This window comes from Macaca thibetana, chromosome 12 (genome assembly GCF_024542745.1).
Source record: "Macaca thibetana thibetana isolate TM-01 chromosome 12, ASM2454274v1, whole genome shotgun sequence".
In the NCBI taxonomy this organism is placed as follows: Eukaryota; Metazoa; Chordata; class Mammalia; order Primates; family Cercopithecidae; genus Macaca; species Macaca thibetana.
Genome location: NC_065589.1, coordinates 40,390,921 through 40,405,421, shown reverse-complemented (window position 1 = coordinate 40,405,421; position 14,501 = coordinate 40,390,921). Strand labels below are relative to the sequence as shown.

Here is a 14,501-nt window from a genome sequence, read left to right as displayed (position 1 = left end):
AACTCAGAGACCGAAGTATAGAGATAACTAGAGGTTGGGGAGAAGGTGGGAATGAGTTACTATTTAATGGGTACAGAATTTTTCAGTTTCTGATGATAAAATTGCTCTGGAAATAGATAGTGGTAATGGTTGCATAACATCATAAATGTACTTAATGCTACTGAATGGTACACTTGAAAATGGTTGAAGTGTTATTATTGTTTTTTTATTTTTTATGACACAGTCTTGCTCTGTCACCCAGGCTGGAATGCAGTGGCATGATCTCGGCTCACTGCAGCCTCCACCTTCTGGGTTCAAGTGATTCTTCTGCCTCAGCCCTCTGGAGTACCTGGGGTTACAGACATGAGCCACCATGCCTGGCTAATTTTTGTATTGTTAGTAGAGACGGAGTTTCACCATGTTGGCCAGGCAGGTCTCGAACTTCTGACCTCATGATCTGCCTGTCTCGGCCTTCCAAAGTGCTGGGATTACAGACATGAGCCACTGCACCCGGCCTGAAGTGTTAAATTTTATATTGTGTATATTTTACCACAATAAATCCCTTTAAGTTCCTGGTTTTCTTTTGTTTTTGTTTTTGTTTGTTTTTAATCTACTACAGCTTTGTTAGATGACTTGGATAAAGAACTAAACAACTACATTATGCGATGTAGAGAATGGTACGGCTGGCATTTCCCTGAATTAGGAAAAATTATTTCAGATAATTTGACATACTGCAAGTGTTTACAGAAAGTTGGTGAGTAATTTGTTCATCCTTTAAGGCATTGAAAGTAAATGAATTTGATTGCATCCTAAAACGTAACGTATAGCATTTTGTTAAGCAAGATTCCCAGGGTTTTTGCAATTTCTATGTATTTGGGAAATGTAGCAATTTAGTGTCTTAAATTTAAGAAACAAAATGAATTTTAACTTAGATTTTGATGGCCTATGACATGACATTAGTACTTAATACTAAATAGCTGTATTTAGTGTTACAGACAGGATTGCTGTCTCAACTGTTAATATACAGAGGAACTTGATTGTTGATTTTTGTTAATGTGCAAAGGAACTTGATTGATTCATGGTTTACTTGACTTACAAATTACTGGCCCCAGCTTTAGTATAAAATTGTCTGTGACATTATTATTAGTCCTGTCTTTTTAAATTTTTGCTACTTATTTTCTGTAATAAGTTTTGTGGCATATTTTGTCTTGTTTTTACTCTGATTATTTTTTGGAGGAAGGTGTTGGGGAGACATTTCATGTCTAAACTTAAACCCTTAAATGAGGAAAACTATTATACTAGGTCAAACTTCTTCATTTTTTTGTTTTGTTTAGGCATCCTTTTCATTGGCTTTCTACTTTTTCTTTTGACTGTTTGCTGGATTTTATATAATTTGTTGAAGAGTGATTCTCCCTCATCCTCTGCAAACATTCCATAGGCGATAGGAAGAACTATGCCTCTGCCAAACTTTCTGAGTTGCTGCCGGAAGAAGTTGAAGCAGAAGTGAAAGCAGCTGCAGAGATATCAATGGGAACAGAGGTTTCAGAAGAAGATATTTGCAATATTCTGCATCTTTGCACCCAGGTAAATTTTACTTCTGGAGAATCTAGTTGTGGTGTTACCAGCTCTATAATGCTAATTTTTCTGATGGCAATGATGATTTACACTTACTGTTGTTCACCTGATAACATAAATATGAGGGTGTTCAGTCACTACCTCATCTGATGCCATCATGATTTGTATACTTAAAAGGGGGAAATACATATTAAAAGGAAGTAATTTACAATCATCGTCTGAATAATGAATTAACCAAAAATCAATTAAGACGGCAGAGAAGACGCTGGGCGTGTTGGCTCACGCCTGTAATCCCTGCACTTTGGGAGGCCAAAGTGAATCACCTGAGGTCAGGAGTTTGAGACCAGCCTGACCAATATAATGAAACCCCATCTCTGCTAAAAATACAAAAATTAGCTGTGCGTGGTGGTGGGCGCCTGTAGTCCCAGCTACTCAGGAGGCTGAGACAGAATCGCTTGAACTAGGGAGGTAGAGGTTGCAGTGAGCCGAGATGGCGCCATTGCATCCAACCTGGGCAAAAAGAGCAAAACTCCATCTCAAAAAAAAAACAAAAAAGATGGCAGAGAATTATGGATTGAGCTTTTTAATTCTGAGTTTTATGTCTATATCTTGTGATTTTTTTTTTTTCTTTCAGATTTGAAGATAGTCATATGGGAATTAAAGAGAGCATGACACAAATGTTTATTGCTTAGAAACTTTTTTTTTTTTGGGAGACAGAGTCTCGCTCTATAGCCCAGGCTGGAGTGCAGTGGCACATTCTCAGGCTTATTGCTACCTCTACCTCCCAGGTCCCAGTTTAAGCGATTCTCCTGCCTCAGTCTCCCGAGTAGCTGGGATTACAGGCACGTGCCACCATGCCCAGCTAATTTTTTTATTTTTAGTAGAGATGGGGTTTCACATGTTGGCCAGGCTGGTCTTGAACTCCTGACCTTGTGATCCACCTGCCTCGACCTCCCAAAGTGCTGGAACTACAGGCGAGAGCCATTGGGCCTAGGAGCTGCTTAGTGCTTAAATTTTTTTTTTTTTTTTTTTTTTGAGACAGAGTCTAGCCTGTCTCCCAGGCTGGAGTGCAGTGGCACGATCTCAGCTCACTGCAAGCTCCGCCTCCCGGTTTCATGCCAGTCTCTTGCCTCAGCCTCCCGAGTAGCTGGGACTACAGGCGCCTGTCACCAGGTCTGGCTAGATTTTTTTTGTTTGTTTTGTTTTTGTTTTTGTTTTTTTGATTTTTTAGTAGAGACGGGGTTTCACCGTGTTAGCCAGGATGGTCTCAATCTCCTAACCTCGTGATCCGCTCACCTCGGCCTCCCAAAGTGCTGGGATTACAGGCATGAGCCACTGTGCCTGGCCTAGAATCTTCTAAAAGTACAGTTACATTTTCAGGCAGTGGACTAGGTGGTTTACATACATTACATAAGGAAGTCCTCACTACAGCCATTTTATAGAAAACTGATATTAGGATCACGACGTCACGAGATTGCACCACTGCACTCCAGCCTGGTGACAGAGCAAGACTCTGTCTCAAAAAACAAAAAGAAAACTGATGTTAGGCATAGTTGATGTACCCAGGGTTGTGTAGCTGCTCTTTCATGATTGAGGGCTCCAGTGTTTTAGACAGGAATTTTATACTGTTTTTACTCATGATATTTGTGACTCACTTTATTCCTTATACTAGGTGATTGAAATCTCTGAATATCGAACCCAGCTCTATGAATATCTGCAAAATCGAATGATGGCCATTGCACCCAATGTTACAGTCATGGTTGGGGAATTAGTTGGAGCACGGCTTATTGCTCATGCAGGTGATGGTTTTAATGTAGTTTGTAAATATGAGTGTTTGAAGTATTTTCTGGTTAGGATTTTGTTTACATCTTTAAACCACAGCTATTAAAGAAATTTTAGCTAATAATACAAAAGTAGATGGTATGTAGGAGATCACTAAGGGCCAGGTGTTCAATGATGATTTCTATTTGTTTGCCTGATTTCCTTTTGGATAATGAAGGCATCTTTAGTCACTACCTCTTCTGAGACACTTGTAGTCCATTGTTAGAAGTTTATTATGGTTAATTAGAATAATCAGATGCATGCAGAAGGATAAAACAGTTAACATTTTCATAATAAAAACTCACTAGACCTAGATTTAAATACAGTTTTAAGAAATCACTGTAGAGGATTTATGCCCTCGATTGATTATCTTAGTTTCACTATTGAGTGTGCGGATGTAATATGTTTGACTTTGAAAAATATTTTCAACAACTGATTTATAATAAAACTTTGTATATGTGTATGGCAGTATTATAAGGATGATATGCTATAATTAAAATGCTATGTAATTGAATACCTACAAATACAATGAAGTGCTGATTCATCATTTTTATGTTACTTGGAGACATTGTTATAATCCATCAAAAAAGATCCCATATCATCTGCATCAGAGTGTTTAAAACAGCATAACTCCTTTTTTGTTTGTTGGTTTGAGACGGAGTTTCAGTCTGTTACACTGGCTGGAGTGCAGTGGCTCACTGCAACCTCCGCCTCCCGGGTTCAAGCAATTGTCCTGCCTCAGCCTCCTAAGTTGCTGGAATTACAGGCGTGCGCTGCCACCATGCCTGGCTAATTGTTACATTTTTAGTTGAGACAGGGTTTTTGCTATGTTGGCCAGGCTGTTCTCAAACACCTGACCTCAGGTGATCTGCCCACCTCGGCCTCCCAAAGTGTTGGGATTACAGGCATGAGCCACTGCGCGTGACCTGGCATATCCTTTAGCTGCATCATTAATCAAAGATTTCATTCAAGTGCCCTCAGCTATAAGATCAGATGATTTCATTGCCTCCACCCATTTTCATAGGTACAGCTAAACTTGTAGCAGTAAGCAATGGCAGGGGTTAATAGAAGTATGTGTTTGTTGGCCAGGCGTGGTGGCTTACACCTATAATCCCAACACTTTGAGAGGCTGAGGTGGGTGAATCACCTGAGGTCAGGAGTTCGAGACCATCCTGGCCAACATGGTAAAATTCCATCTCTACTAATAACACAAAAATTAGCTGGCCTTGGTGGCGTGAGCCTGTAATCCCAGCTACTTGGGAGGCTGAGGCAGGAGAATCGCTTGAACCCAGCAGGTAGAGGTTGCAGTGAACCGAGATTGTGACATTGCACTCCAGCCTGGGCGACAAGAGCGAAACTCCATCTCAAAAAAAAGGAACTATGTATTTATTACACTTTTTAAACTATGTCTAGTGCTTAAATTCATAGCATTAATATTGAGTCTGTTTTCTGACAATAAATATTCTATTCAGCATATCCAACTAAGCAGCATGTTGATAACAATAGTCCCCAGCTATTTATGGGGATATATTCTAAGCTCTCCCTTCCAAGGATGTTTGAAACAGAGGATAGTATTGAACCCTATACTGTATATACTGTTTTTTCCTAAACATACATACCTACAATAAAGCTTAATTTATAAATTAGGTACAGTGGGATATGAACAACAGTAATAATAGAACAGTTATAACAATATTCCAGCAGCCAGGGGCAGTGGGTCACACCTGTAATCCCAGCACTCTGGAAAGCCGAGGAGGGTGGCTCACAAGGTCAGGAGTTCAAGATCAGCCTGGCCAAGATGGTGAAACCCTGTCTCTACTAAAAATACGAAAAAAATTAGCTGGGCGTGGTGGTGGGTGCCTGTAATCCCAGCTACTCAGGAGGGCGAGGCAGATAATTGCTTAAACCTGAGAGGCAGAGGATACAGTGAACCAGGGTCGTGCCACTGCACTCCAGCCTGTGCGACAGCAAAACTCCATCTCAAAAAAAAAAAATATGCCAGCATAACTATTTTTGTGCATTGTTTACTTGAATATAAGCACTGCAGTACTACTGCACCACGGAGAGGGCTACAAAAGTGACTAATGGGTAGATAGGGATGGCGGGGGAGCTGAGTGGGGTGGCAAGAGACTTAAAACCTAGTGTTCCTGTGTGTGACATTTATGTCACTCCTGTAGTACACTAATGAAATATAGAATGGTACTACCATCTCTCAGGTGAATAGAGACATTGGACTTAATAAGCTTAACCTTCAGTTTGTCCTAGGCATTCATTGCAAACCTGCTTGTGCTAATGAAGGAATTACAAATGAAACATCAAGGTTTTTAGGGAATTCTGGATTATAGAATTCTATATTATATGTGATTTTTATTTATTGTGGTGGCTATAATATTGTATAGGTCTTTTGTTTTAGTACATGGAACATTCATATATTTGAAGGTGCATTCTTTGTAACTTTTTTCTTTTATAGGTTCTCTTTTGAATTTGGCCAAGCATGCAGCTTCTACCGTTCAGATTCTTGGAGCAGAAAAGGCACTCTTCAGAGCCCTCAAATCTAGACGGGATACCCCTAAGTACGGTCTCATTTATCATGCTTCACTCGTAGGCCAGACAAGTCCCAAACACAAAGGAAAGGTGTGTTACAGGGTTTTGTTTTGTTTTTGAGGTTGGACTTCTTCATTTTTTACAACCCTTTTTTCTTCTGTAGTACACATTAAATCTTTCTATTGTCTCTTTCTCGTTAGAGAATGGTGAGTTATTTAAATAAAAAGCACTTTGTGTACACTGAAGGATAAAGTTAGAAGAAATTGTTATTTGTTGATTTAAAGCCAGTTTCTTCATCGTGTTAGTATTTTTTTTCCCCCTAGGATCTCCCTGTGGTTGGCACACTGAAAATATTATCTCTGGCAGGAAAAAAAAAATCTAACATTTATGAATCATAAACAATAGTATATGCATTATGCTAAAACACTTTGACAGAATTCACTAAACGTTTTTTTTTTTTTTTTTTTTTTTTTTTTTTTTTTTTTTTTGAGACGGCGTCCTGCTCTGTTGCCAGGCTGGAGTGCAAGTGGCTTGATCTCGGCTCACTACAACTTCCACCTCCTGGGTTCAAGCAATTCTCCTGTCTCAGCCTCCTGAGTAGCTGGGACTATAGGCATGTGCACACCTGGCTAATTTTTGTATTTTTAGTGGAGACGGGTTTCACCATGTTGGCCAGGCTGGTCTCGAATTCCTGACCTCGTGATCCACCCACTTTGGCTTCCCAGAGTGCTGAGATTACAGGTGTGAGCACCCGTGCCCATCCTAAATCTTTAGTAGCCTTATGAGATGTAGGTATCTGTTTTACAGATGATGAAACTGAGGCTTAGACAAGTTAAGTACTTCCAATGTTTTTGAAAGATGTGATGTTTAACAGAACTAAACTGAAATTTGATAAAATTTAGAGCAGAGTGGTGGAGGGAAATAAAGGGTGCAATAAAATAAAATGTTAATTAGGTTGAAAAAGAACCCACACTTTTTATTATTTATTTATTTATTTATTTTTTGAGACGGAGTCTCTTTCTGTCGCCCAGGCTGGAGTGCAGTGGTGCGATCTCGGCTCACTGCAACCTCCACCTCCTGAGTTCACACCATTTTCCTGCCTCAGCCTCCCGAGTAGCTGGGACTACAGGTGCCCGCCACCACTTCCAGCCAATTTTTTGTGTTTTTAGTAGAGACGGGTTTTCACCATGTTGGCCAGGATGGTCTCGATCTCCTGACCTCGTGATCCACCCGCCTCGGCCTCCCAAAGTGCTGGGGTTACAGGCTGAGCCACTGTGCCCAGTCAGAACCCACACATATTTAAGATTGTTATGGGGAAAAAGATGCACTTGTTGTGAATGACCTCAAGGCACAGAACTAATGTCAGTGGGTAGAAAGTAAAGTTATTTTACAAAATCCAGTTTGAGCTAATTTTTGACAGGAACTGCTATAAAATCTTTTCAGCCACAGAATTGGTGGTGATGTATGGCCATTAGATTGTGGCAAAGATTGAAATACGATGGATGATTTGAATTGTATGATTCATAATAGTTTTATAACTCCTGATTTTAAAACATCCTGGAATAAATGTGATAATTTGCTGGAACTGTCTCATGAGCCAGTTATTGAGGATTTTACATCTGAACATGGAATATAGTTCTTCATGTTTTTCTATTAGATTTCTCGAATGCTGGCAGCGAAAACTGTTTTGGCTATCCGTTATGATGCTTTTGGTGAGGATTCAAGTTCTGCAATGGGAGTTGAGAACAGAGCCAAATTAGAGGCCAGGTTGAGAACTTTGGAAGATAGAGGGGTAAGAATACCACATCATGCTTATTCCAGAAGTATTAAACTGTCAAAAGTTAATAAATTGAGTAAATTTATGAAGTTACTTTATCTGCTAAACAGTTTTATGATCCTTGTTAGTATGTCTAAAGTATTCTTTTTGTGCCTATTAACAATTGCTATTATTTACCAAGAATTGATGTATACAATAGCATTTGCCATTAGGATATGCTATTCAAAATAACAAAAAATAGCAGAAATTGTTTGCTGGCCCACTGATTCACTAGACTGTTTAGTGTATTATAAAGTGACTTAGAATTGTATTTGTAATTTTTCCTTTTCGTCTTAGATAAGAAAAATAAGTGGAACAGGAAAGGCATTAGCAAAAACAGAAAAATATGAACACAAAAGGTGAGTACATTTAAGTGACAATGGGGTGAATAGTTTTTTTAAATGTTAATTATTGACAGCGATTTTGTAAATTTCACTTTGATGTGCCCATAGTTTTTCAAATTTATTTAATTGACAAAAATTGTTTATTGTGTACATGTTATTTTGGAAAATGTGCACATTAAGAAATGATTAAGTCAAGCTCATTAACATGCATTGTCTTACATACTTTTTTTTGTAGTGAGGACATCTTAAAATCTACTTAGCAATTTTTAAGAATATAACACATTGTTAACTGTAGTTAACCATGTTGTGCACCCCTAATTTTTTTCCGTGCCATTTAGTTTTCCACATTAACTTCTACTTTTCATTCATATACGTATTTATTCATTTCCAGATATTGATAGTAAATTTTTAAATCTGAAGTTTCTCTATAATATGTTCTTTATCAAAAAGTTCATTCAGCCGGGCATAGTGGCTCCTGCCTGTAATCCCAGCACTTTGCGAGGCCGAGGCGGGCAGATCACCTGAGGTCAGGAGTTCAACACCAGCCTAGCCAACGTGGTGAAACCCCGTCTCCACTAAAAATACAAAAAATTATCTGGGCATGCTGGCGGGCGCCTGTAATCCCAGCCACTTCGGAGGCTGAGGCAGGAGAATCGCTTGAAACCCGGGAGGCGGAGTGGTGCAGTGAGCTGAGATTGCGCCATTCCACTCCAGCCTGGGCAACAAGAGCAAAACTCCGTCTCAAAAAAAAGTTCATTCAGAGTTAGTCCCTACAGAAAACTATTTTGTAAAAAGTATAAAGACAGAAAACAAGTCTAAAAATGGCTGAGGCACGATAAAGCATTCAAACTTAACTATCAGATTAACAAAAGATTTGTATGTGGAGGGGTATTTGGCTTATTATTTGAGGTAATGCTCAATGCTGGTGAGGTTGTCATGGTGGAGGCAGAATGTGGTATAGCTATTCTAGGAAGCCATTTGACAGTATGTATCAAGATTCTTCAAAATGTTCCCAGTCATTACCCAATAAATTATACTTTCAGGGCTCATAAACCTTCAAGAATTTATTTATTTGGTTTTTTTTTTTTTTTTTTTTGAGACGGAGTCTCGCTCTGTCACCCAGGCTGGAGTGCAGTGGCCGGATTTCAGCTCACTGCAAGCTCCGCCTCCCGGGTTCACGCCATTCTCCTGCCTCAGCCTCCGGAGTAGCTGGGACTACAGGCGCCCGCCACCTCGCCCGGCTAGTTTTTTTTTTATATTTTTTAGTAGAGACGGGGTTTCACCGTGTTAGCCAGGATGGTCTCGATCTCCCGACCTTGTGATCTGCCCGTCTCGGCCTCCCAAAGTGCTGGGATTACAGGCTTGAGCCACCGCGCCCGGCCTACTATTTATTTGGTTTTTAAATTTTATTTATTTATTTATTTTTTTGAGATGGAGTCTCTCTCTGTTGCCAGGCTGGAGTGCAGTGGCGTGATCCTGGCTCACTGCAACCTCTGACTCCCCGGTTCAAGAGATTCTCCTGCCTCAGCCTCCCAAGTAGCTAGGATTACAGGCATATAGCACCACATCCAGCTAATTTTTGTATTTTTAGTAGAGCCGGAATTACACCATGTTGGCCGGGATGGTCTCGATCTCCTGACCTCATGATCCACCTGCCTCGGCCTCCCAAAGTGCTAGGATTACAGGCGTGAGCCACAGTGCCTGGCCTCCTCCAAGAATTTTAATAGTAAAATCTTACACTATAAGTGGATGAAGAGAGCAATATATAGTAACATTAGCAATTATAAATACATATTTAAGTATAATTAGTGTGTTCTGGAAGGAAATCAAATGTGTTTCTGTGGGCATTCACATTTTCTTTTTTGTGAATTTTCCAAGCTTTCTACAATAGCCATACATTCTGCAATATTTACAGTCTGTAACTTATTATCTCTAGTTGACAAACATGGGTCTTTGTTTCTTAAATTGTAAATGTCTTTAACCTATAAAAATTAAATAGTCATGCAGTTTACAAATCTGCTTAAGAAACAGAACATTTTTTAACTTGTTTTGAACCAATTTTTTTAATGTTCCTGTGCAATTAATGCTTTTTACTTTAAACATATGCAGTTAAAGCATCAGTTCACATTTTAGGCACTCATTTCAGTATTTTCTTCCTGCTTACATTAGAACAAAAGCAAATGTTGGGTTCTAAGGAATCTTTTCCATGTGTATGTATTTGTATCCTTTCTTGTTCTGCTTGTGATCTTGTGATGAAGACTTCTATACTAAGCTTGGTTTAGATTTTTTGTTTTGCTTTTTTTTTTTTTCCATTTAATTGCGCAGTGTTCTGAAAGTTGGATTGGTTCATTTTTCACTTTCTAGTTAGGTGTGAAGACATTTTCTTCTTTCATTTCCCCCATGCTGATTGAGTGTTTTCCTGTACCATAGTAACTACATTGATTACTAAATCAGAATTCATTTAGCTCACCACTTCTCTTGAATGTGATTGACCTACTTGAAAAATATTAATACCTTTAACTTTTGGAAACTATTAGTCTTCATAAACTACCCCAAAGCCACTAAAATGAAACAACATTGTGTGCTTATGTAAGTATTATCTAATGGCATTTTCTTTATCTCTTGAGAATTATTTCAATTACAGATACTTGTAGAGATTTTCTAAAACTTTTTGGGTCTTTCAGTGAAGTGAAGACGTACGATCCTTCTGGTGACTCCACACTTCCAACCTGTTCTAAAAAACGCAAAATAGAACAGGTAGATAAAGAGGATGAAATTGCTGAAAAGAAAGCAAAAAAAGCCAAGATTAAAGTTAAAGGTTAGTTTGAATTTTTTTTAACACAACTTATACTCATTTCTTTAGAACTATGGATTTTGTGAGTCTTACAAGTACATGCCATTGCACTTTATTATAAAACTGCTCATTGAACGCTAATGGTGTTTTAATAATGCCATGATGTTCTCTGGGAATAGTTATGATATTGTTAAATTTATCAGACTTCACAGAGGAAATGTGAGAAGTTTAGTCAAATTAGGTATTTTACTAAGAGTACCAAAACTTGAGTTTCTACTACATGAACTATTTTGAGAATTAAGAGAAAAAAGGAATGTGTTTTCTAAATTGGTTGTTGAAAATTTTTTGTTTTATAGTTATATGGAATTGATGGTACAGTGATTTTCTTCATTGTTTCTGTTATCTGGAGTGGACTAGAAGGAACACATACTGGTAGCCTGCCGTCATAGTTACAATATCCAGTAGGTGCTCACCAGTTAACTAGGCTGTCTTGTGAAGTTGATAAGCAGGGGCCCCATTATTAGTTAAACCTGGGTTTCTTGAACACCTACTAGCAAGTCTAGCAAAAGAGTAAAGCATTAACACAATGATTGCTTTAACTTGGTTTCTAAGTAGCTTAGTGGTCAAAAGTGTATGTTCTACAAATGTGGATAGTATACTTGATAGAGAAGTAATTTATTTAACTTTTATGCTTCTTTTTATTGAAAAGTAAGGAGATCCCTAAACCCATTAGTAGCATTTGAGGCACCAAACTCTGTCTTTTGTATCCTCAATTGTGTATCCAATAAGCTTTTCCGATTTATCTGTCAATTTTTCATCCCACAATTTCCCCCCTCTTTTTTTTTGCCCCCCACAAGACAGAGTCTTGCTCTGTCACCCAGGCTGGAGTGCAGTGGCGTGATCTCAGCTGACTGCAACCTCCGCCCCCTGGGTTCAAGTGATTCTCCTGCCTCATCCTCCTGAATAGCTAGGATTACAGGCATGTGCCACCAGGCCCGGCTAACTTTTTTTGTATTTTTATTAGAGACAGGATTTCACCACGTTGGACAGGCTGGTCTTGATCTCCTGACCTCAAGTGATCCTCCCGCCTCAGCCTCCCAAAGTGCTGAGATTACAGGTGTGAGCCACTGCACCCAGCTGGTCACTGAATGTCTAATGATAGCTACGTGTTGAGTCCTTATTGTAATGTGTGCTAAGCATTATACTTTGTACTTTCTATGCATCATCTTTTTAAGTCTCGGTAACAATCCAGTAAGATAAGACATTCTTAAGTTTTATAGATGAGGATATGTAGTTTTACCAGGGGTAAATACAATTTTTCAGGGTTGTAGAGAGTAGACTAAACCCAGGCCTTCTGACTTCAGAGTGCAAGCTCTTAACCATTTCTAATATAATTGACTCTCTTCCCAATAATGATTGGAGATCAGATGACCGTTGTTTTAATCCTGATTTTTATACATGATTTCATGCTCGTGAGAAAATTGCCTGAGCTCTATCTGTATCATTTGTTAAAGTTAGTCGTAGGCCTTGGAGAACCTTCCCAATTATAAAATAAACAAAACAAACATTGGGTAGTTGATGAGAATGACAGAAAAAACCTAGGACTCAAACGTTTTTGGAAAGAGTGAGATCTGATATAGTGTTAATTTGTTGTGCCTTTACACTTACTCTATTCAGTTGAAGAAGAGGAAGAAGAAGAAAAAGTGGCAGAAGAAGAAGAAACATCTGTGAAGAAGAAGAAGAAAAAGGGTAAAAAGAAACACATTAAGGAAGAACCACTTTCTGAGGAAGAACCATGTACCAGCACAGCAATTGCTGTATGTTTGTTTTTAATTATCGATGTTCACTCGGAGGGGCCAGTTCTCCACATTTCAATCTATTTTCTATATCAGAAATGAGCAGGCATTTTAAAAAATGGTTTTCATTGATGGGGAGGTAAAAGTGAAATGGCTTTGTTGTATTTACATTATAAAAGGCCATTTCCCAAATCTAGAATTTATTACTAAAAATTGAGTTTGCATTGAGAGGAAGAGTATGATTTGCTGAAACTTACTTTTATAGGTGGGGTTTTTATATTTTCAATTTTAATCTTTTCCCTGAATTTGTTTTCAAGGGAAACAGATTGATTTTGCATTTTATGAAGAAAAGTGATTAGTCACCCATACAATTACAGCTCTTTCAAAGCATTCTTGTTGGCTATTTTCAGAGTCCAGAGAAAAAGAAGAAAAAGAAAAAAAAAAGAGATAACGAGGATTAACAGAAAGGAATTACAAGTGTATCACCTGGACACATCATGCTTAAGATTCAACTGGGAGCATACCAGGGATGCTCTCTAACATAACCAAGGGAAGGTTCAGTAAAACAAAGTGATTTATCATCTATAACTTCAAACCTATTTGTGTCTTGACATCAACTCTGTTAACCTTATGTCATCATTTCTTAGAGTCTTTGATATACAAATAAAATTTTCTTTGTATTTTAAGACAATTTTGTGATCTCTTTATATCTTGAGTAGAGAATCTGGCTCCTTCTATAGTTTGCCATGTGATGATTATTGTTTTGATAATTATAACTGAAAAGTGAGAGGTTTTTTGAAATTTGACCTTTTGGAAGGCAGTGACTAAGTGGACCAATTCAAGAACCCTACTCTAATGTGTTTCTTTTGCCTTTTTGGACTACTTTTTATTTTCCACCTATTGTCTTTCTACCTCACTTTATTTAAATATTGTTTCTTGTTCAAATTTTAAAATTAGGTGAGCAAAACATTTTAGTATCTGTTCAGAAGGGTGGGAGATAGTATCCCTACCTTTATTGTTTGCAATTGTAAAAGGCACACCGAAATAATTCTTAATACCCTGATTTGTTTTTAAAGTAGTCAACCTGAAGTGACTTTTTTAAAGGTTGTACAAAGTGATCATAAAGAATGGAGAATAGAGAAAAAAAAAAATAAGAAAAAAGAAAGTGCCAGTGGGAATGAGGTATAAAAAAGTAGGACAGTAGAATGCCAAAGAGAAATCTTTATTTCTGAGTGGTAGTGTTTAAAGCCTGGTAGACCTTATAGTTATGAGAGTCATGAGTTTTATAGCACTGTTACGTATTGCCAGTTTGTATATGTCATAGGCATCTTACTAAAGCCCAATTCAGTAAACGCTGTTGGTGGGTGGAAACTAGAATGACTATGGCTTTTGAGTTCCACCTTTGCTTTTCAAGTCAACAGCCCCTCTTTGGTTTTCTCATTTCTAAATCACAGATAATGGTCAATTTTATCTCTCCCAACTGATTTGTAGAAAATGAAATGACATAAACTTTCAGAGATGTTACTAGGCTTCAAATTCAATTTGCTTGAAATAAATATTGATAAAATACATGCAGCCATCCCTAGACAAAATTACATAATAAAGCTGGTTATCTTGTTCCCAGGAGAGCATTGTCATTTTTGCATCACCCACTTGTACCGCAGATGCATTCCTAATTTAGGACAAAACGGACTTAGTTTATGACTGACTTTTGATGAAAATGGCCTAACCACCTACCCAGATGTACAGTCAAAAGGTTTACATGCGAAACAAGATAGGTTTTTGAGAAACCTAAATAATAAACTTCTAGTTATTTGAATAATCTTCTGCAG

General features: G+C 38.1%; 2 protein-coding genes and 2 non-coding genes across 7 annotated transcripts in view; 3 read left to right on the top strand and 1 right to left on the bottom strand.

Annotated features, from left to right (window-relative positions):
- Positions 1-13,355, top strand: part of NOP58 (NOP58 ribonucleoprotein) — a 35,807-nt gene extending 22,452 nt beyond the window's left edge. For 2 of the 3 annotated variants that reach the window (XM_050750832.1, XM_050750835.1), the window contains 10 exons: positions 599-733; positions 1,418-1,563; positions 3,227-3,353; positions 5,846-6,009; positions 7,577-7,711; positions 8,033-8,094; positions 10,764-10,897; positions 11,898-11,990; positions 12,551-12,690; positions 13,080-13,355. In XM_050750832.1, coding sequence (XP_050606789.1) covers positions 599-733; positions 1,418-1,563; positions 3,227-3,353; positions 5,846-6,009; positions 7,577-7,711; positions 8,033-8,094; positions 10,764-10,897; positions 11,898-11,990; positions 12,551-12,690; positions 13,080-13,130 — 1,187 coding nt within the window. In that variant the 3' untranslated portion in view covers positions 13,131-13,355. The remainder of the gene's footprint in view (positions 1-598; positions 734-1,417; positions 1,564-3,226; positions 3,354-5,845; positions 6,010-7,576; positions 7,712-8,032; positions 8,095-10,763; positions 10,898-11,897; positions 11,991-12,550; positions 12,691-13,079) is intronic. The other variant, XM_050750834.1, reaches the window with a different exon arrangement.
- Positions 1-14,501, bottom strand: part of SUMO1 (small ubiquitin like modifier 1) — a 1,087,495-nt gene that overhangs the window by 97,182 nt on the left and 975,812 nt on the right. The gene's annotated exons all lie outside the window — the stretch shown is intronic.
- LOC126933290 (small nucleolar RNA SNORD11B) lies at positions 1,625-1,712 on the top strand. The gene has a single exon (XR_007718528.1). It is a non-coding gene; the product is annotated as a small nucleolar RNA SNORD11B (small nucleolar RNA).
- Positions 3,501-3,584, top strand: LOC126933289 (small nucleolar RNA SNORD11). The gene has a single exon (XR_007718527.1). It is a non-coding gene; the product is annotated as a small nucleolar RNA SNORD11 (small nucleolar RNA).